Raw genomic sequence first — 22,223 nt, 5'->3', positions numbered from 1 at the left:
TTAACCACCATGCAAAATTTTACTTGATAACATTAACCATCATGCAAAATTTTATTTGATAACATTAACAATCATGCAAAATTTTATTTGATAACATTAACAATCATGCAAAATTTTATTTGATAACATTAACAATCATGCAAAATTTTATTTGATAACATTAACAATCATGCAAAATTTTACTTGATAACATTAACCACCATGCAAAATTTTACTTGATAACATTAACCACCATGCAAAATTTTACTTGATAACATTAACCATCATGCAAAATTTTATTTGATAACATTAACAATCATGCAAAATTTTATTTGATAACATTAACAATCATGCAAAATTTTATTTGATAACATTAACAATCATGCAAAATTTTATTTGATAACATTAACCACCATGCAAAATTTTATTTGATAACATTAACAATCATGCAAAATTTTATTTGATAACATTAACAATCATGCAAAATTTTACTTGATAACATTAACAATCATGCAAAATTTTATTTGATAACATTAACAATCATGCAAAATTTTATTTGATAACATTAACAATCATGCAAAATTTTATTTGATAACATTAACAATCATGCAAAATTTTATTTGATAACATTAACAATCATGCAAAATTTTATTTGATAACATTAACAATCATGCAAAATTTTATTTGATAACATTAACAATCATGCAAAATTTTATTTGATAACATTAACCACCATGCAAAAGTTTATCTGATAACATTAACCACCTTGCAAAATTTTATTTGATAACATTAACCACCACGCAAAAATTTTATTTGATAACATTAACCACAATGCAAAAGTTTATTTGATAACATTAACCACCATACAAAATTTTATTTGATAACATTAACCACCATGCAAAAGTTTATTTGATAACATTAACCACCATGCAAAAGTTTATTTGATAACATTAACCACCATGCAAAAGTTTATTTGATAACATTAACCACCATGCAAAAGTTTATTTGATAACATTAACCACCATGCAAAAGTTTATTTGATAACATTAACCACCATGCAAAAGTTTATTTGATAACATTAACCACCATGCAAAAGTTTATTTGATAAACTTTTATGAATGGTTGCTAATGTTATCAAATAAACTTTTGCAAGGTGGTTAATGTTATTTGATTACATTAACCACCATGCAAAAGTTTATTTGATTACATTAACCACCATGCAAAAGTTTATTTGATTACATTAACCACAATGTAAAAGTTTATTTGATTACATTAACCACAATGTAAAAGTTTATTTGATTACATTAACCACAATGTAAAAGTTTATTTGATTACATTAACCACCATGCAAAAGTTTATTTGATTACATTAACCACCATGCAAAAGTTTATTTGATTACATTAACCACAATGTAAAAGTTTATTTTATTACATTAATCTCCATGCAAAATTTTATTTGATTACATTAACCACCATGCAAAAGTTTATTTGATTACATTAACCACCATGCAAAAGTTTATTTGATTACATTAACCACAATGTAAAAGTTTATTTGATTACATTAACCACAATGTAAAATTTTATTTGATTACATTAACCACAATGTAAAAGTTTATTTGATTACATTAACCACCATGCAAAAGTTTATTTGATTACATTAACCACCATGCAAAAGTTTATTTGATTACATTAACCACCATGCAAAAGTTTATTTGATTACATTAACCACAATGCAAAAGTTTATTTGATTACATTAACCACAATGTAAAAGTTTATTTGATTACATTAACCACCATGCAAAAGTTTATTTGATTACATTAACCACCATGCAAAAGTTTATTTGATTACATTAACCACAATGTAAAAGTTTATTTTATTACATTAATCTCCATGCAAAATTTTATTTGATTACATTAATCTCCATGCAAAATTTTATTTGATTACATTAACCACTATGCAAAAGTTTATTTGATTACATTAACCACCATGCAAAATTTTATTTGATTACATTAACCACCATGCAAAATTTTATTTGATTACATTAACCACCATGCAAAAGTTTAGCCAATCAGATAAATAGTATTAGTTATCAACATGGCATTACTTTGAGAATACTTCATATAATTGGAAAAGTTTGACCCAGATAAAACTTTGGCCCATCCGTACATTATGCAGTCTTATAACTAACTTATGCTTTTCAAATTCAGTACACAAATAGTCATGACACAAATTGAGCTTCTCCATGGTTTTCTTATCTGTCTTCTCTCGTTTTGGTTTTGGTTGTGTCGTTATGTTTTACACATTGATGGTTGCTGATAGGGTGCGCACAAGTTTACAAGTATAAAATTCAAATCAAACCAGGGATATAAACAAAAACACATTGAACTTGTCGAGGCTGTGTCCATCCATCTTCATCAATTCATTTCCCCATCTGCTCAGAGCCATAAGCTGTCACCAATTATCTCCAAACTTCAACTGGCATTAAACTCGAGGCCATCCATAAACTGCTTTTACTATCATAAACTCATAGCCACTCCCCAAAGTACTTGCTAACCAACTTTAAATATATCTACATCCATTGTTCCATCTGTTTGTTACAGCCATTGCCACACTCGGACCAACAATCACATGTCAACCTTCTTTTGTCTACCCTGGTGGACAACTTTCTATCTATTGCATTTTCACCAACCCTATTTCCTATTCTTCTTTTTATACTCTAGTCTTTCTATTTTTTTTTTTACTTCCTGATAATAGTATTACAATGTACTCTTCAGAAGAGTGTAACTTTACAATTGGATTTTACCAAATACTTTACTACAGCATGTCCTTGCAGACAATTCTAGTATGAATTTTGTTTCTCGATATACAATCTTACAATAAATCCTTATATTTATTACTATAATATATATATATATATATATGTGTGTGTGTGTGAGGAGTGTTCTGAAAGTAATGCCTCCTATTTTTTATTCCACTCAAATGGATTAGAGGGGATAGCAAATTGCATTGCTATAATGACCGAACTTATGCATTCATAACCTGAATGTTTCATCTCCGTTGCAGATATTGATGGTGTAAGACTCAGAAGCAGAGATGTATCATTGAATTCTTAGCATAAGTGCATTGAGAATGTAGAAAAATAAATTCTGGAGCACAAAGGGTCGCTTGTTTGAATGGTACAATTATGTATGCTTGTTTGAATGGTACAATTATGTATGCTTGTTTGAATGGTACAATTATGTATGCTTGTTTGAATGGTACAATTATGTATGCTTGTTTGAATGGTACAATTATGTATGCTTGTTTGAATGGTACAATTATGTATGCTTGTTTGAATGGTACAATTATGTATGCTTGTTTGAATGGTACAATTCCGTATGCATGTAACTGTGAGTGTGATAAACATTCTCATAATACTTCTGATCTCTGAATAATTTTTCTTTTTTAGGTGCCGAAAATTCCAAGAATCTATTGATTGAAGAATCTCATCCTCTTAACGAATAAAATACTACCAACAAGATGGGACTACCTACCTGTGTGGACCGATCTGTCTTTGTACATATCCTCATTTGCATGTTTGGCACAAGCTCTTGGCTTGCTGTCAATGGCATCTGGGTGGAATTGCCACTTCTTGTACAGAAGCTTCCAGAACAATGGACCCTACCATCCTATATGTCTGTCGTCATCCAGTTAGCCAATATCGGTCCAATCTCATACACTCTGATCAGCATATTTGCACCATTTATCCTTTCACACGAAAAAGTGATCATTCTTTTTATTCTCATGATTGGAGCCAGTTCTTGTTTATTATTGTCATTTTTCTGGGAATATACAACCTTCATTGCCGGCACTCAACACAGTACTGCTCTATTAATACTAGAGTTCTTTCTTGCTCTAGTTGATTGTACATCATCCGTCGCTTTCTTTCCGTTCATTGCAAACTTTAAAGAAAAATATATGACAAGTTATTTCATTGGTGAAGGTTTAAGTGGTCTTCTACCAGGTCTTGTTGCCCTTGGTCAAGGTGTCGGCGTTGTCAATTGCATCAATATTACTAAAACAAATTTTACAAATGGTAGCTGGATCAATACTACAGGAAATATATTCCCACAATATCAACAACCAAATTTTCCTGCTCAGGATTTTTTCCTCTTTCTCTTCATCATAACTTTCATGTCCGGATTTGCCTTTACTCTGTTGGGTTTAATGCCACAGTTCCGCAGCGAGATGAGTCTCAACAATAATGTCTGTGAGCTTGTCTACTCACGTAAAGATTCTGAATTAACCTCTTCAGCAACAGTAACAACATCTATTGATTCCACGTTGTCGCCTTGTAACTGTACAGAGTCAGTGAATAATGGTCAGTCGGTATCACATCTTCTTAATCAAGATGATAAAATCTCTGACGATGAGTGCCAAGAGTATAAGCTTGCATCAAGGAGCATAAAACCCAAAATAAGTCCATCCCTTTATGCATACCTTCTTTTATTAACAGCGACAATCAATGGTATATCAAACGGCATCTTACCTGCTATTCAATCGTACGCAAGTTTGCCGTATGGGAATAAGCCGTTTTCTTTCTCTGTACTTTTCGGCATCATTGCCAACCCTCTTGCATGCTTCCTGGCTTATTTCTTTCCAACTAAGAATATAATTTATATAACAGTTCTGACTATTTTGGGATGCTCTGTCGCTGGATATGATCTCACATTAGCCGGACTTAGTCCAAACCCTTTTCTACGAGGCAAAAAACTAGGAGAAATTTTATTAGTAAGTATATTTTTGACAATTCTATTTTCCAAATTTTAGGTACTTGTGCAGAGAATGACCCATTTTTTTTTTTTTTTTTTTGTGGATATTGTGTCGGCATATTTCGACAGCTTATGTAAAATACTGGACTATGGTAAGTATTGATCAAATTTTCAAACACTAGAAAAAAAGAAACCATTATGATAGAAAACATGCATTATTTTACAAAAAAAAAATACTAACAAATGTAAACATTTTTTTTTACGTAAGAAATGTTCTTGTTTTAAGATTTTGAGAAGGTAGAAAAATATGTTTTATGACAAAATGTTTTATTTTTCTGGTTAAGTTAAGAAGTAGGCTTTTCTTTTCTCTTTTTTCTTTTATTTCCTTTTCTTTTTCCTTTTCTCTTTTTTTTCTTTTTCTCTTTTCTTTCTGTTCCTTTTTTCTTTTCCTTTTTTCCTTTCTTTTCCTTTTTTCCCTTTCTTTTTTTCCTTTCTTTTTCTTTTCTTTTCCTTCCTTTTTTTTCCTTTTGTTTTCTTTTTCTTTTCTTTTCATTTTCTTTTCCTTTTTCTTGTCCTTTTGTTTTCTTGTCCTTTTTCTTTTCTTTTCTTTTTCTTTTCCTTTTTCTTATGTTTTCTTTTCCTTACGTTTTCTTTACGTTTTCTTGTCCTTTCGTTTTCTTGTCCTTTCGTTTTCTTGTCCTTTTTCTTTTCCTTTCGTTTTCTTTTCCTTTTTCTTTCTTTTCCTTTTTCTTTCGTTTTCTTTTCCTTTCTTTTTCTTTTTCTTTTCCTTTTGTTTTCTTTTTCTTTTCCTTTCTTATCTGCCAAGGATTCCTATGGAAGTAATCTTAGCAAATGCCTCTTAGTAAATTTTTCCCATCACTCACGTATTCCAGTGGTTTATGTAAGCTGCTGAAATGTATGCCAATGCAACATTCACAAAAACTGGTTGTTCTCTGCATAAGTACAAATTTTCTTTATCTTAAAATTAGTGGTGGGATGATTAATCAGAATCGTTAATCGTAAGAATCGTGTATTTTTTTTGGGGGGGAATCAGAATCGCATCGTTAAAAAATACCTTAGATTTACAATTCTTTCATTACGATTCTCTTATATTTTTAAGTTGAACTGTTTGTTTGAAGTGAGATTAATGCTGTCAAAAATTTATGATAAAAACGTCAGTACGTCTACACTTTATCACCAAAACTGGAGACGCCATTTTATTTCACGCACCTGTCATTGAAATTCAAGGGAGAAATCAGTATTTTAAACTATGACCAAAGTTAGAAATAAATGACGAAAAAATTAAACTAGATATTAATTACTTCCAGAAAGAACTATGAAAAAAGTAAATAAAGAAAATGAAAGAGAACATAATTGTTTAATTGGAAATGTTTTGATTTAATTATTGCAAACAGAAAGTTTTTCACGAAACGTATATGCATATCATTTTTTTTATTTTTTTTATTAAAAAAAGAAAATGAAAAGGACATATTCATAATTGTCTAAACTGGGTGAGCACCATTTGAAAACCAAAAGATTTACTGTATAAAAATTTATCAAAAGATAATTGTAAAAACATTTATTGAAAAGTTTGTGTTAGAAAATATAATTTTAATAAAACAATTTTGTAATGAAAGCAACATTGGATTTTTATAAAATATATATATTTTTTTTTTTTTTTTTTTAACAAATAAATAATTTTAATGAAATATTTTTTTGCATTAAAGCAACTTTGAAGGATCAACAACAAATTAAATGAAACCGAAAAATCATTACCTAGTTTAATTTTATTATTTATTTCATGCTTCGGTCATAGTTTAAAATACTGATTTCTCCCTTGGATTCAACAACAGGTGTGTGAAATACAATGGCGTCTCCAGTTTCGGCGATAAAGTGTAGAAATACCAAAACATCATAGAACTTTTCATAACATATTTAATGTGATGTACAAGAATTTTATTAATAACTTTAAAGATAATCTTTATTTATCTTAATGAGTTTTCTTATTCCATCACATACATAGGCACTGTCTGTCTGTTTCGAAACTATGAGGTCCATGATTAGTTATCTGTTTGCACTGTTGCACTGAAACATTAGGGGCCGCGAGGTAACATTGTTTTCATTTGTGAGCAAAGTTTATTTATGTATAAAACAGCCTAACTACGTCAAGTGAGTAAATCATGTTAAAAATCAGTGGTTTTTACAACTGGTATTTAAAAAAATAAAATTAAAAAAGGGCGCTTATCTTTTGGCAAGTTTTTTTTTTTTATCGACAGTCTTCCATTAGTAAATGAATGAAAATTCTCATTAGTAAATGAAAAATGTCAACCTTTATATTTAAAAAAAATAAAACAAGCAAAGTCAAATTGGTGCAGCTGACATAAGTAAGTCCAGCAGATGAGCCTCGTTCTGAAAAATCTGAACAGTTAAGTCACATGAAATGTGACACCGGTGCTTCTACCTTTATTGACCCTTTGAATGATGGATAAAGAAAGTAAATTAACCTCTCATAATTATTTTATTTACAAAAATATTAAATACTAATCATTAAATAATAATCCCTCTTAATCCCTGACTGTGCATTGAACCGATATTACCATAATACTTGCTTCACTGCACATAACAAATGATCCATACAAAGTTTCAGCCAGAACAAAGTTTTTTTTTTTCCAAGAATTATTCTTCTGTGGAATACCACAGCAATGTTTCCCAGCTGACTATAGCGTGGTCATTTTAAAGTTTAATGTTAACAAATTCCTGTTGAGCCATCCTCTTAAATAATTTAATTTCTAATTAATCTCCATCATTGTTACTAATTCTTATGCTGTTTCACTGTCGTCCTGACCAACTCATCAACACTACTCTTTGAGTGGCGTATGAAAAGCAATAACTCCTTAGTGTATGTTTGTTTGTGTGTGTGTGTGTGTGTGTATATATATATATATATATAGAGCCAGAAAGAATTAAAGAACTTCTTTAAGAGGATAATGAAAAACTCAACAAAAACAATTTCTATCTTATAATATAAGTTTTATATATATATATATATATATATATATATATATATATATATATATATATATATATATAATGTGTGTGTGTTGGGAATCATGAAAATCAGAATTTTGAAGGCATTGGGAATCAGAAAAATTTATGCCTATTTTTCCAGTACCAAAAACGATTTTTTTTTTTTTTTTTTTGTTTTTTTTTGTTTTTATTTAAAACTTAATTTTTGCTGGAACTAATGATAAATATTTATTGATTTTAACATTTTGATACCAAAAGCTATAAATAACTAGTAGAAATAGAAATATTTTGTTCAGCCTAGTATTCATGCTGAAAAGGTCCACAAAGTTTTACTTGTAGATATGTTTTAAAATTTTCTTCAAATCAAATATTTTTATTTACCAAATTTACTTTTGTTTTCTGCAGGTGCTATCATGGATTTTGGTGACAGGATTTTTCAGTTACGTAAAGGTGTGTATAGGGGTGATATTTCGGACCCAGGGGCGAAGAGGCCTTTTATGGTATGGTGTCGTTACACAGGCAGGCTCAGCTGTTGGTTCTATAATCATGTTTGTTCTCGTCAATGTCCTCAAATTATTTACGTCTGCCCCGATGTGTTGAAATAAGGCATTTGCTTCTTTCAAATCTTTTTTTTTTTTTCAATCTACAACTCACTTCATTTTGTTTTTTTGAATCACAAAATCTTCACCTGCTTTTTAGCAAAACGTGACAAGGGAGCAACAATCTATAAAATACATTTCCAAATCAACATAAAATTCATTTGTTATATGTACACAACCTCCGAAACTTATAACATCCAATACTTTTTAGGAATAGGTATCCAAGAAAATTTCAATACTTAATGAAAGAAACTGTTGATTTTTATCTGTTATTAAAGTGTATTCTGTAATGTTGTCTTAGTATTTCTACACACAAACTTTGTTTTTGTTACACTGGCTTTAAACTAATTCAAGCCTAAATTTTAGCTTTAGTTCAACAAAAGTTGATTTAGTTTGCTTTGAATTATGTTGAAGTACTGTTTCTTTTCTTTTAGCTTTTATTTATTCTTCTATAAAGCTGAAATGTTTCTTATTAATTTCAGATAGTAAAATAGCCTTCATCAGAGTAGAAGAAAAGTTTGTTTTTTTTTCCCATAAATAAAATGTCTATGGTTCATGTTGTTATATTGAGGCTTTGTGCTAGTGTTCTTGCACGTATACTGTAGAAAAGAACTCTTCACTTTAAACTTTTTTAGGCGTAGGGTTGCTATAATATTATGAGAATGGGCAAAAAGCCCTTAGAAGTATCTTTAATAAAATTAAAAATAAACAGAACAGACAAACTGTTTTGAAATCACATTAAGATGCAAGTATTTTATTTTTTAAAATTCATTTTTTTTAAACTGGAAATACTTATTAATTTTGGATAAAATATTTATTATTAGACTAGGACAGTTTTTTTTTTTTTTTTATTAAAGTAAACAAAGTATTCAAAATTTCCAAATAAAAAGCTGAAAAATTAATAAAAGTATATAAAAAAATTATGTAAAAGTTCATTTGGCTTTCTCCGTTTGTAATTGGAGCTGCTTACATCACAACTACACATCTCTGGATATCTATTCTTAAAAAGCAACCAGTAGCCAACATTATACGCAAAAAACATGAAAATGAAAGTTCCCTTGATAAAAATAGAAGACAAATCGTTATGTAACAAAAATCGACTTGTTGTATAGTAAACATTTAGTTTTACCTACTGAAATCAATACTTATTTGTGACGGCATTAATCTGTGGTGGGTTTAGCCAACTCCAAGTGAATTCACCAGATCATGAACCAATGTTGCAGAATCCTCAGCATACTTCAGCCATTCACGATCCCATTCCTAATTTTTAAACCGACTTTGACTATTGCAAGCCACATCCTCAGTTGACCACCACTCTTCTTGTGCCATGCCTGTAATAGTGTTAATGCTATTGCCTTGTGAATTAGGTCAGTTAGTGGATGGCATAATTCATGCCCAAACTTCCTGATAAGAAGTACTTTCTAAAGTTTAGGAAACTTCCACTGTGTGTGGATTTGGAATATAGTCAGAGATACGAATCTTGAGAATGTGTTAAAGACATCGCCGATTGAAAACATTCAGCCTTTGAATGTTAGTTACTCATAGGTTTAGGTTTCATACCTACAGATAATGATCATATGGCATTTTATCATTAGTTGGATTTCTTTTCATTACCAAAGGCGATTGACTAACATCAGTAATGCCATTTACAATAAACTAAATAAATTTGGCATTAATATCAGTCACATAATCTTATCCATTTTCCAGAATATCATTAACTACAAAATTTTGTACTACAACCAAAGCAGGAATATATTCTATCCCTTGCCTAGATTGAGACGAGGGGGAAACGTTGGACCAAAAGTTTTTATTAAAATCAACAAATTAAACACCTTATGCTCCCATATATTTGACTTTTATCACATCTTTAACTTTAATTATGTTAACACTTCCTGTTACTAATAACATTGCCTCGTCATTCCTAAGTGTTAGAAAGTTAAAAAAAAAAAAAAAAAAGACGAGAGGGAATAAGTTTATTGGGAGAATAAAGGTATAGGAAATGGGTTTATCAGAAGAAAAATGGAAAAGTTGTTCACTGGGGTAGACAAGGAGGGCTATGGGGAGGTTGTAATAAAGGTGTGGCAGATGATGGGAACAAAAGGACCAGATATATTTTTAAAGTTTTAGGAGTAACTGGGTTTTATAATGGTTGGGAGTGGTTTGCAACAGTCAGTGACAGATACAGTTGAGGATGATGTCAGGTAGACGACAATTGCAAGTTTGACACAGTCAAAGGCAAATCGTGGCTTGCTGAGGTTGGGATAACTCAGCCTCGACAGGATGTAGATGTGAACCTTAGCATTCAAAGGATTGACGGTGTCATACACACTCCCCCAGAGTGCAACTAATATTTGCTGAAAGTGTTGGAATTTGTATTTTATTTTTCATATACTTATGAACCCATGCATACTCCTTCCACTGAAGATGAAAGGGAAAAAATCCACGACACACAATGTTGAGGTCTGTTAGTGAGCAGGAGGGGCTCACATGGTTTTGTCATAGCTTCCTCAAAGCTCAGAAATAATAAAAATAAATTCAAGCAATGGGTCAATAAGAAACACAAACCGGAAATCAGAAACAAACAAAAAACAATAACTCATTTTGGATATCTGGACTAAAAAGCAACATAATGGTTTGCATGCATCTCTATAATAAAAAAGAGTCCATAAAAGTAACTAAATTCAAGTAATACTTTCTGTCTAGTAATCTGTTTTAAAATAACTTGTCTGCTTTCAGAATTAAATCTATTAAAAAATTATTAAAAAGTGACTTATGCTCAAGGGTAAAGGTAAAAAAATCCAAGATGGCGACCAAAAGAATCAGGTTCACAATAAATTAAACAGCACAAATATTAAGTTTCATATTTTAATAGGTTAAAAAAATAAAAGATGAGATACAATTTCAGAATAAAATCATTCAATCTGTGAATACAGAAACTCTGATTTTTTTTCTGATAAACTAAGAACTGTCATTGACTTTCCGCCTCTTTTATGATTAATCCTATTAATGATGCTTTCTCAACTGTATTCACAAATTGAATGATAATATTTTGAAGACATAACTAACAACTGTTTTTGTTATGTTTTTTATTTCTTTCTGATTTCCTGTTTGTTTTTCTTATCTACTCATTTAGCAAATTTATTTAAAGAAGCATTAATTAGCTGAACTGCAACTGCAAATGATAAGCCAAATTAAATGTTCATGTAATAAATATTTATAAAGCTTGAGCTTTATAAATATTTTTATAAACATTTAAATATTTTATTTATAAATTATTTATTATATAAACATTTAATTTGGCTTATTGATTTTCAAATAGAGCAGTTTTGAAGAATGTTTAAGTTAATTTTACAAATATATTTGAACGTTATGTATGTAAAAGGTAGTGATTCCAATGAAAGAAAAATGCATATTCAAAGAAGTGGAGCCACCAACACTTATTTTTTTTGAATGCTAATATTTCTCTCATGAAGTGAAATGTGTTTTTGAAGGGCTGTTTCTTCCAACTTAAGTGTAGCCCCCAGTTGGGTTGGATATCATAATTCAATTGATATTGTATCGTGAAATGTAGTTTATATTTCTGCATATTTTCTAGTGGAATCCAACGACGAATACCATTTCAATAAGCTATATCTAGTACCTGATTTTTGGCAGGGAAATCATTTTTATGTTTATTTAATTTTGATTTTTAATTTCTAATTTATTTATCTATTTTAACTTTTTAGACTATTAAGACATCGATTATATTTTGTATTGAACAATTATAATTTAATAACTAATCATTGTTATTTTCTTGTAAAGCTTGATTAAATACTTTCTGGATTATTCTTCATTAAAGATTCTAATTATTATCAGTTTGAATGACACTGACTGTTGCAAAGTAGAGATGAGGGAAACTTTATGCGTTCACACGCTTCAATGTGCCTGTTGTGTGCATAAATGTTTTGTATTTTGTTTACGTGTTATTATTAAGCTTTGTTCAAATAAATATTTTTGTTGTTTATTATATAAATGGCAATTGTCTGTCTGTTTGTATGTTGGTACATCCAGCTAAAAGTCTAAAACTACTAACCAAAGATCCAAAAGATTAGGATATTCTCGATCGACATTACCTTAGAGTAATAATATCTAAAAGTAAAAATATATATATATATATATATATATATGTTATTTGGAGATCAACTGAACCAGGTTTCATTAGGGGAGGTTGGTTTTTCAGCCATTTCCAATCTTATCTATGATATAATGGAGAGTTGAATGACTTGCATTATTATTATTTTTAATTATATTGAAACAAGAGGAATGGAGTGGGTGTAAGAAGGATGTGAAAAAACAGGAAAAGATAAAGGCAGATTGAAATAGGAAGTCATACGAGTTTTAATATAAAAATGTTGCACACGCTTCTTCTTTTTTGTTTTTTATGGTCCTAAGCAATGCCAGGTAGCCCTGCTAGTTTTATATAAATAATTTTAATTTTATTCATTGTTATAAAGCTCAATCAGAAATGATATTGAGCACTTTAAATGTACAAAGGTCTCATGTCTTTGGTTTGGTTCAGTTTCAAAGTTGATGTCTACAAAAACCGTTTTTAAGGAATTTATTTATTTTTGGTACTTATGCAGAGTAAGGACCATACTATTGTCAGAATTTTCGGGGCGGTTTACATAAAACGCGAGAAAGTGCTGAAACGCTGAGCCAATGAAATTGCAACAGCCAATGTCATTTAAGAAAAGATTTATTAGGTATCATTGGTTTATTATAAAAAATAAATATTTACCTTGATTTGAACCACAATAAAAAATATATGGATTATCTAAAAAAAAAAAATATTTATTCATAAAACTTACTTTACCATGAGTGTTTTTTTTTTTTCTTGATTTGAATTTTAATTTTCTTCAAGTATGTAAAAATTGTCCAATAATTATTGTATTTTCTTTGTAACAACAAAATAAATATTGTTTTCATTTTTCAATTAATTTTTCATTGAATTATCTTTGTAATAATAGGAATATATTTTTCATTTAAAAAATTGGATAGCGTTTGTGGAAAAAAAAATCGCAAAACTTTCATTTGTCACCTCTGAAAAAATTCTGACAAAAGCACTGTCCTTATTCTATGCAAGTACCATTTTTTAAAATTTTGTATTACAGAATTCTATGATGTATTCAGTTACTTTAATTTGGTCTAGACCAAGGATCATTGTTATAAAGTAAAATTATTTTTTCAAATGTTTTTCTTTTTTTTCTTTTTCATTGTTTTTATATATATATATATATATATATATATATATTTTCAAATTAAAAAAAATTCTTTCAAATTTGCTTTTTGAAAACTTTTTAAATTTGAAAATTTTCATTGTGAAATTAAAAATTTTATATTTTTCATTTTTTTTTTTTTTTTTTTTTTTTTACATTTTACTGCTTTTGATTTTTTTATTTCAATGTTTTTTCAATTTTTATTTTTAAATATTTTTGTTTCTGGTGTAATTTTTCATTTTCCAATTTTTTTTTTTTTTTTTTAGATATTTTTTATTTGTCTACTTTTATTTTGTTTCATATATATATATATATATATATATATATATATATAAATGCTTAATATTTTTCTTATTGAATTTAGTTTTTTCTACAAACCATAATTGGCTTAAAAGCTGATGGTGAATATTTTAAATGCTTTAAAATGTTGTGGATTGTGAGATTATGTGAGGAATATATACATATCTATCAAATAATCCATCCAGAGACATTTTATGACAGCTTTTGTGAAGTAGTTTTAAAAAAACTAGGCTTAACTTGATGCTTATATTTGCAACAAAAATAAATAAAAATGATCAACCCAGTTGTGTATATTTTAAGTGCAAATCACTTCATAAGGTAATTCATGTCAGTGATGCCAAAAATTCTTCAACCACCTGATATAAATAGGAAAAAGGGATATTGTCAGAATAATTTGCTAAATTAATCCCAAGAAAGTGCCCAATGTCACAAAAATAGAATTGGGAAATTGTAATTTTTTTTTGTATTTATGCATAAATATAATAATAATGGATTTATATTTCCATGGCAGTTATCCCTGATCTATATGTAATATTGAGCATTCTAACCACTTAAATAAGTTTACAGTAATTTGACTATGGTGTTATCTGTTTATAAGAGGTTGAGGTAGTTCTGCTGTGTTTGAATATATGATTAAGTATTAGCTTCACTCATTTAGAACTGCTTTAAAGCTTCACCACATTTTGTGACTAAATTTCAAACAATTTTGACAGTTCACCTATACAGCTATGTTTTGAAATAAAAATTCTCAATTTTCGTTCATTAAAACAAAAGTTATAATAAAATTACTGGTGTTCAAAATCCTCAGAATAAGTAAGGAACGTGAGAGACGGTTTCTTCTGATTAGCTGTTGGTTACCATAGCAACTTTTTTGTCATCGACACCTTTTTTTTTTTTTTTTTTTTTTTTTACATAGGCAACACCACATTATCAAGGCCAAGAGGCCACTCAAGGATAAGGGTTAAAGAGTGTACAGTAGAAATTGGACAATATAGTAATCATTAGTAATGAAAATTTGGTAACTTATATGGAACGGCTCATCAAGAACTTATTTACGTTAGACTTGAACACAACCATATTGTAGTCAGCCGGAAAGCAGGAAAACGGAAGACAATTCCACAGGTGTGCAGTTCTAAGAAAGAAGCTTTGTTCATAGAATCTACGTTTAGGTTTAGGCACAGATAAAGAGTGGGGGGAATTATTGATAGTGTTTACAGCTAGACTAGTGTTTCTTGTGAAAGTTAGGCGAGGGGGGACCATAGACTGAAGCTCAGTCAAACACTTTCCATGAAAATAACAATACATCAGAGACAAACTCGCAACATCTCTTCTGTGAGATAGAGGTTGCAGGGAAGAGAAAAGGACATCTCCTACGAGGCTACAAAGTCTATTTTGAACTCTATCAAGGCAGGACAAGTCCTTTCTAGCAGCTCCTTCCCAGATGTGGCAACAGTATTCCATCCTTGGACATACCTGGCTCTTATATAGATTCATAAATCATAGCGGGAATGTCGCTTGCATGTCATCTTATTTGGATTATATAGCAAGAGTTAACAAAAATGATGCTCTTTGCCATGCTAAGGAGTGATAATATTTCACTTATAACATCGCCTGTTAATTCTGTTTCTCTCTTTTTTTTGTCTGTTTTCATTTGATTTTTTTATTCAGTCAGTTTAAGTAGGTAATTTTTTGATGTGTATGATATTGAACACAAAAAATAAAATATTATTTCAAAGCAAAGCCTGGAAAAATCATAGATTACATAGAAAAATGCAAGCAGGAAAAGTGATATGGTTAAGATTAAGCTTTGAAAAGTAAATGAACTAGTTGTCAAAACTGGAAAAGAAAAAGACAAGATATACAAGGTGTCCACAAAGTCTGACTACATTATGTAGCCAGACTTTGTGGGCACCGTGTAGATTATGTAGCCTGACTTGTTCCTTGCTAATAGAGTCAGATGGTTCTGTGGCCATGTTCGAATCTCCCAACTAGCTGTAATCATAACTTCCTGCATTGATAGATTCCTGAAAGGACGAAACATTAATGTCCATAGGTATTAAAAAAATTATCATAGTAATAATTTTATATATATATACAGGGTGCCCATAAAGTCTGGCTACATAATGTAGTCAGACTTTGTGGACACCCTGTATATTTATTTATAAATAAATCTTAATCATATCACTTTTCATGCTCATATTTTTCTATGTAATATATCTATATATATATATATATCTATATATCTATATATATATATCTATATATATATATCTATATATATATATATATATATATATATATATATAATAAATCATTATTTATTAATTCATCAAAAATTTAAAAACAAGAAATATAAAGAAAGCTTTGAAAATTAGGATTTTCCTTGTTTTTGAACTTTTGATGATTTAATAAATTCTGTACATTTTTGAATTTCTCTCATAATTTATTTTTTTATCTTCATGCTCTATCTTTAATATCAATCATTCTTTTTTTTATCAAGATAGGATTTAATATAAAATATAATTTAGAGAAGGCAATTCACATTACATGATAGAAAATTAAAAAAAAAACCTTTTTATTTTTACAATTGCTATTTTCCGTCCTGTTTCTATCAGAAAAATTCCTCCATTGGGAATTATCTATTGATATATGTCTAAGTCTATACAATGACAATCTTTGGTTCTTTTCCAGAATTCCCTATATATTAAAAAATAAAAATAAAGAAAAATCTGTGATGTACATACCTGTGACAAAAACGAAAATATATTTAAAAAATCAGATAAATTGATTAACTAGTTTTTTAAATAAGAAAATCAAAGTTTATGAGCATCCAAGGAATGAATGCCTTGTTCAACATTTTGAAAAAAAATTTCAAGAAACAAAAAGAGAAATCTCAACAATAATTTAAACTTTCGAAATTTGTTGTAATGCCTAGAAATTCCTATTAATCACTTAATGGTTTTCTTTATAAAATATAAAACTACTTGATTAATTTATGTGATTTTTGGATTATGACATTTTCGTTTTATTACAACTACATACATCATACAGACATTTTTTATTATTGCTTTTTGATATAAGGAGAATTCTGGGTAAGAACCCAATCTTTATTTTACAATAAAAATTATTGGTTATTTATTTATTCTAACATTATAAGCAGCTAAAAAGATATCTTCTGCTGTTGACTGGAAATCTTACTTCCAATAAAGTCAGCCAATTATAGAAATGATTTTGGATCTAACCCATTAATTTACATTGTATGATGAACATGCGACTCTTATTTTGATTTTAATAACCAAATGCCCTTTAAGCTCCCCCCCCCAAATCATCAACATTGTATATTTATTGAAATTCAGTCATGAAGAGAGTTGTAAAAAAACGTGGGTCGTCTTATTTCTCATACTCATTAACATACACTAATCATTATCAACTTCTTAGACTCAGAACCAAAAAAAAAAGGAAGTAATAAACAATTTTTTTTTTTTTTTTTTAAATTTAAGAAAACGAAAAAAGGAGGTACTTCTGCAGTATAAAGTCTGTGCTATTGTCAGGACGGTTTATAGAAAATGCCAGAAAGTGGCAAACAAGTTTTGTGATTTTTTTTTCTGCTAAAACACTGTCTAATTAATTATTTCTGCCAGTATGAAACCAATTGAAAAATGAAAACAATATTTTTTGGACAATTTTTAATGAAATTTTTAGAAAATTAGAATTCAAATCAAGAAAAAAATATTAATATTAGTTTCCTTAATAAATATATATTTTTTTGAATAACAAACAGCAAATAAAACTTCTTAATGATTTTTTTTATATGATATTTTAAAAATGATTTTATGATTTTTTAATATAATTTTTTAATATGATTTTTTTAATGATTCTTTTTTTTTTTTTTAATATATAATAAAGTAATAATAGCAAACAAATGATTTTTTTTGTATTAGGGTTAAAGCATTTTTGCGTTTTCTGTAATAAGCCCAGATGATTCCAACAATAGCACTGTTTTGATACTGCATAATACCAAAAGAAGTTTTGCAAATTTCAAATGAAATTCTTTTGTAATTCTCAATCTTAGTTCTAAACGCTTTTCACATTTTGCTTATCCCAATTCACCATTGGATGTGATCATGTGGTTAAATGTTAATTGTGAGGATAATTTTGTTGTAACGCACTCATAAATTGCATATCACAGACACACAGTTCATTGGCCCTCGGCATAGAAAATGGTTGACACACATGTACGTATATATTTGAATTGCATTACAAGTTTTTGTCTGACATTGTGTTAAATAAACTCCTAACTTTACATCTGATGTTATTTCGATTTTAAAATCATTTTCTGGGCAAATTAAACAAAAACTGATTACTATTTTAATAAAGTTTTTGAAGAAACAATCTCTATATGGTTTAAAAAAAATTTTTAATAGAGAAAACATTAGACTATGAATAATAAGAATATGAAAATTCCATGAACAAAGTTTTTTTTCCCCAGAACTGCTCATCTGTGGAACACAATATCATGGAGCTGCTTCTCAGCTGACTATTACATATTTATTTTCAAGTCTAATGTAAAGTAGTACATGTTGAGCCAGCCTCTTAAATTTTTACATAATTTTCACCATCACTGATTGTCACAGTGTTGTCTTACATGACACTCAATAACCCTTATCCTTTAGTGGTCTCCAGGCCTTGATAAGTGGTAATTCTATAGTGAAAAAAATGTATTTCAATAATAATAATAATGATTTTAATTTTTATAACTATGAAATAAGAGCAATTTAATTATCGCTGAGTCGATGTCAGTAAGCATCATCCATTTTGAATTTTCTTGTTCTCTGATTATAATCAAATATTTCTGCTTGAAAATAACTTTTGAGTAGAAAGTTATTTCCCTTTAATTATAAAAATATTTAAATTACTTTAAATATTTTTAAAAGTATTATTGTTAGACTATGTTTCCAAGAGTAATTGAAAACTGTCAGACCTCAGAAAATCAAACTGAGCATGAAACGGCCAGAAAGCCAACTGACCTCCTCTTCTGGAATATATATATATATATATATATATATATATATATATATATATATATATATATATATATATATATATATGATTGTTGATTTGTTTATTTTTTTTATTAGCAATTTTGTGGTATTTTTTTTGAGAGAAGTTACCTGCCCTTTGTTTACATTCTAGTCGCCCCCATTTGGAATGTATTATTTGAAATTATTAATTTTTTATTCATTAAACATTTGAATATTCTTTTCTTTTATGTTTTTTTCATTCAAATATCTATTAAATATGGATAAATTTATGCACGTAAAAAAATATTTAATAGATATTTGAATAAAAAAAGCATTCAAATGTGTAATAGATAAAAAAAATGAAAAAATATATATATATATATGAGAGAGAGAGAGAGATCACTAGGACCACACCAGAAAAAAGTATAGAGATGATGGTCAATCTTATCTATGAGCAGAAAAAATACTATGTCTAGAGATTTCAGATCTTGCGTCCATTATTTTTTGCAAAGCTCAAGTGATTTATCATCATAATATGAACCCTCGTATCTGAAGCAACATTTTTTCAAGTGGAAAAATCAAATTTTGGTTGACCAAATTCAAAATCAGAGATTTCTCATATCTTTGGTGATTTCTCTTTTAATCAAATATTTCTTACTTGCAACAAACGTTCACACGCATTACAAACATGCAACCCACATATCACCTAGTGCATGTTTACATTTCTATCAAACGTAACAAACATAGAGAACTTTATGTTCAGAGAACCATTACTTTTTCAAGTGTACAAATCAAATTTTAGGTGATGAAAACCTCCAACGAAACATTTCAATTCTTGTGTGGTTTCTCTCTTCTCAGTTAATTCACTTGTAGCAAGTGTGTTATTAGTATGCAACTGTTTAGTGCATGGTTTCAATTAAACGTTGATTTAGGGCAACGCTAACATGTGTTTACAATTAAGTTAAAAACGTGTGAATTCCTAGATGTAAAATTCTGATTTATCTTGACACCGCTGGTTTTTGGCACCAAAATCTACAGAGTTTTGACCATTCTTGTAATGACCTTTTCCCTGTTGATTGTGGTATGATACTTGTCCTCTGCAGTTTTAGGAGGTCTACCTTTTGCTTTTTTGCCTTCGCTTTGCCTTCTCTCTTTGAGAAGATGGTTAGTTCATTGCTGAGGTGCGCCTACTAGAGAATGCTGATAAGGTTGCCCAGGCATCTTTTGCAGGCTAGTGCTCCTTCTCGGGGATGCTGGCTTTTCAGTCCCACTTCTCCAATCTTTGTGTCACATCTTCCAGCCGTGAAAAGGAGATCAATGCATTCTGTTCACCTTAAGACAAATCTCCTCTAAATCATTACTTGTGTTTTCATGATTTAACAGGCTATGACTGAAGGCAGGATTACAAATTCTATCCAAGTCATAAAAATGTGACGTGTCACTTTGGTTCAATTGAATGATGATTCTCTCTTATTCTTTCTCTCTCTCTTTCATTGAAGTCATGATTTAAAAAACTATCGGTATGGTCAAAGACGAGGTGGGGGACAAGTCATGTCTGACCATTTCATAAAAACATTAACTGTTATCCTGGTTCACCCCCCCCCCCCCAACTGGCTGTACTTATTCCAAAAAATCAATAAAGATTAAACCATTCCTGTAATGATCTTGTCCCTGTTGGTGGCGGTGTAATGCTGTTCCTGTGCAGTTCTAGGAGATTCACCTTCCCAGGCTTTGCTTTCTCTCTTTGAGAAGGGGTTAGTTTATTACTAATCGCCTGAGGCGCCATTACCAGGGAATGCCGATGGGGGGGGGTGCTGACTTCTCAATCCCATTTTGTGACCGTGATGTCATAGTTCTTCAAGTAGGAGAGAACTAAATACCTCCAGGTGTAAATCTTGGAAAGTTTGAAATTGTTTTTAGATTTCTGAACTATTTTAGAAATGAAAGTTTCTGGGTTGTTATTATTACGTTAAAAATACACCTATTGAAATAAAACTGTATTAAATAATTATTTAATAGCCGCCTGGCATTGCCTGGTCATACAATATGCTTGCACATGATATTTTAATTCATGCAGATTATAGAATCAATCTTCTATTGAATATTATATTACGAGGAATAATTTGCCCGGTGGACTAATCCGCCAAAAATATTTAAAAAAAAAAACAATAAATAAATAATATCGTTCACCAAATTCTGTCTGTGTTTGTTTACAATATTACAACAACTGATACTTGGGCTTGACGATCTTAAACAGAGTCTTTCTTCTATTATAGATAAAAAAGAATTTCAACAGGGGAATATTTTACATTACACCAACAGCTGTAACGTAAAATATTCCCCTGTAAAAAGTCTTTTTTATCGATAAGAGAAAGACTATTTTTAAGATTGCTATTGCTGAAGTGTGCCAATGAGACAACTGAATACTACAAAATGGGCATTGAAGCACTTGTTCGCACATGGAAGTATTATCAAAAGCCCGACTTACCTTCGTGGTTCATTACAGATTGTGCAGATGTCATTGCACAAAGATAGCATGCATTCCACCAATTCATACGTCATAAGTCAAATACAAATAGGCAAAAATTTGTAGATGCTAGAAATCATTGTAAGAGAGAAATAATAACAGCCAAAAGAAAGCGTGCTGTAATAATCAGGGAACGCATTGGATCGCAAAAGATAGGAACTCGTGATTTCTGGAAAATCTATAATAGTGAAATGAATAAAAGGCAATCAGTAATTCCTCCACTGAGCAACAACCAGAAGTTGCATACACAGCAATGGAGAAGGCAGAACTGCTTGCCCTGCGGTTCACCTCCCACTCCACCTTAGAGTCAACAAACAACTCCCTCCTAAATTTCCCTATGCGTACTAAAGCCACAATAGATGACGTAAAAATCACCCCTTCTCATGTCCACGATATCATAAACTTAGACGCCTCCAAGGTGGGTGGGCCTAATCTCCTCCCTGCAATACTAATTAAGAAATGCTCAGCTGAACTAGCTCCTGTATTTTGTAAGCTCTACAATAAATGCCTTTCCTAATAGCTGGAAGATGGCTTCTGTGGTACCAGTGTACAAGAATTCTGGTGAAAGGGCTAACCCTCTCAATTATCTCCTTATTAGTCTCTAAAATATTTGAGACCTTAATTTATCAAGCATTAATCCACCACCTTGCAAAAGCAAATCTTCTCTCTGACAAACAGTATGGATTTAGGCAATGTCATTCTACTGCAGATATTTTAACTGTCATCTCTGAATGCATTTACTGAACTGGATAAGGTGGACGAAGC

The 22,223-nt window shown here is 29.7% G+C and overlaps 1 protein-coding gene across 3 annotated transcripts in view; it reads left to right on the top strand.

Moving 5' to 3' along the window:
* LOC145268748 (solute carrier family 52, riboflavin transporter, member 3-A-like) overlaps positions 1 to 13,583 on the top strand; it is a 70,985-nt gene extending 57,402 nt beyond the window's left edge. For all 3 annotated transcript variants that reach the window (XM_080124343.1, XM_080124340.1, XM_080124342.1), the window contains exons 2-3: positions 3,427 to 4,748; positions 8,162 to 13,583. In XM_080124343.1, coding sequence (XP_079980469.1) covers positions 3,498 to 4,748; positions 8,162 to 8,356 — 1,446 coding nt within the window. In that variant the 5' untranslated portion in view covers positions 3,427 to 3,497 and the 3' untranslated portion in view covers positions 8,357 to 13,583. The remainder of the gene's footprint in view (positions 1 to 3,426; positions 4,749 to 8,161) is intronic.
* Positions 13,584 to 22,223: the final 8,640 nt, after the last annotated feature.

This window comes from Euprymna scolopes, chromosome 44 (assembly GCF_053919585.1).
Source record: "Euprymna scolopes isolate OS-2025 chromosome 44, ASM5391958v1, whole genome shotgun sequence".
NCBI classification, from domain to species: domain Eukaryota; kingdom Metazoa; phylum Mollusca; class Cephalopoda; order Sepiida; family Sepiolidae; genus Euprymna; species Euprymna scolopes.
Note: the sequence above shows the minus strand (reverse complement) of the source record. Positions and strands in the feature narration are given on the sequence as shown.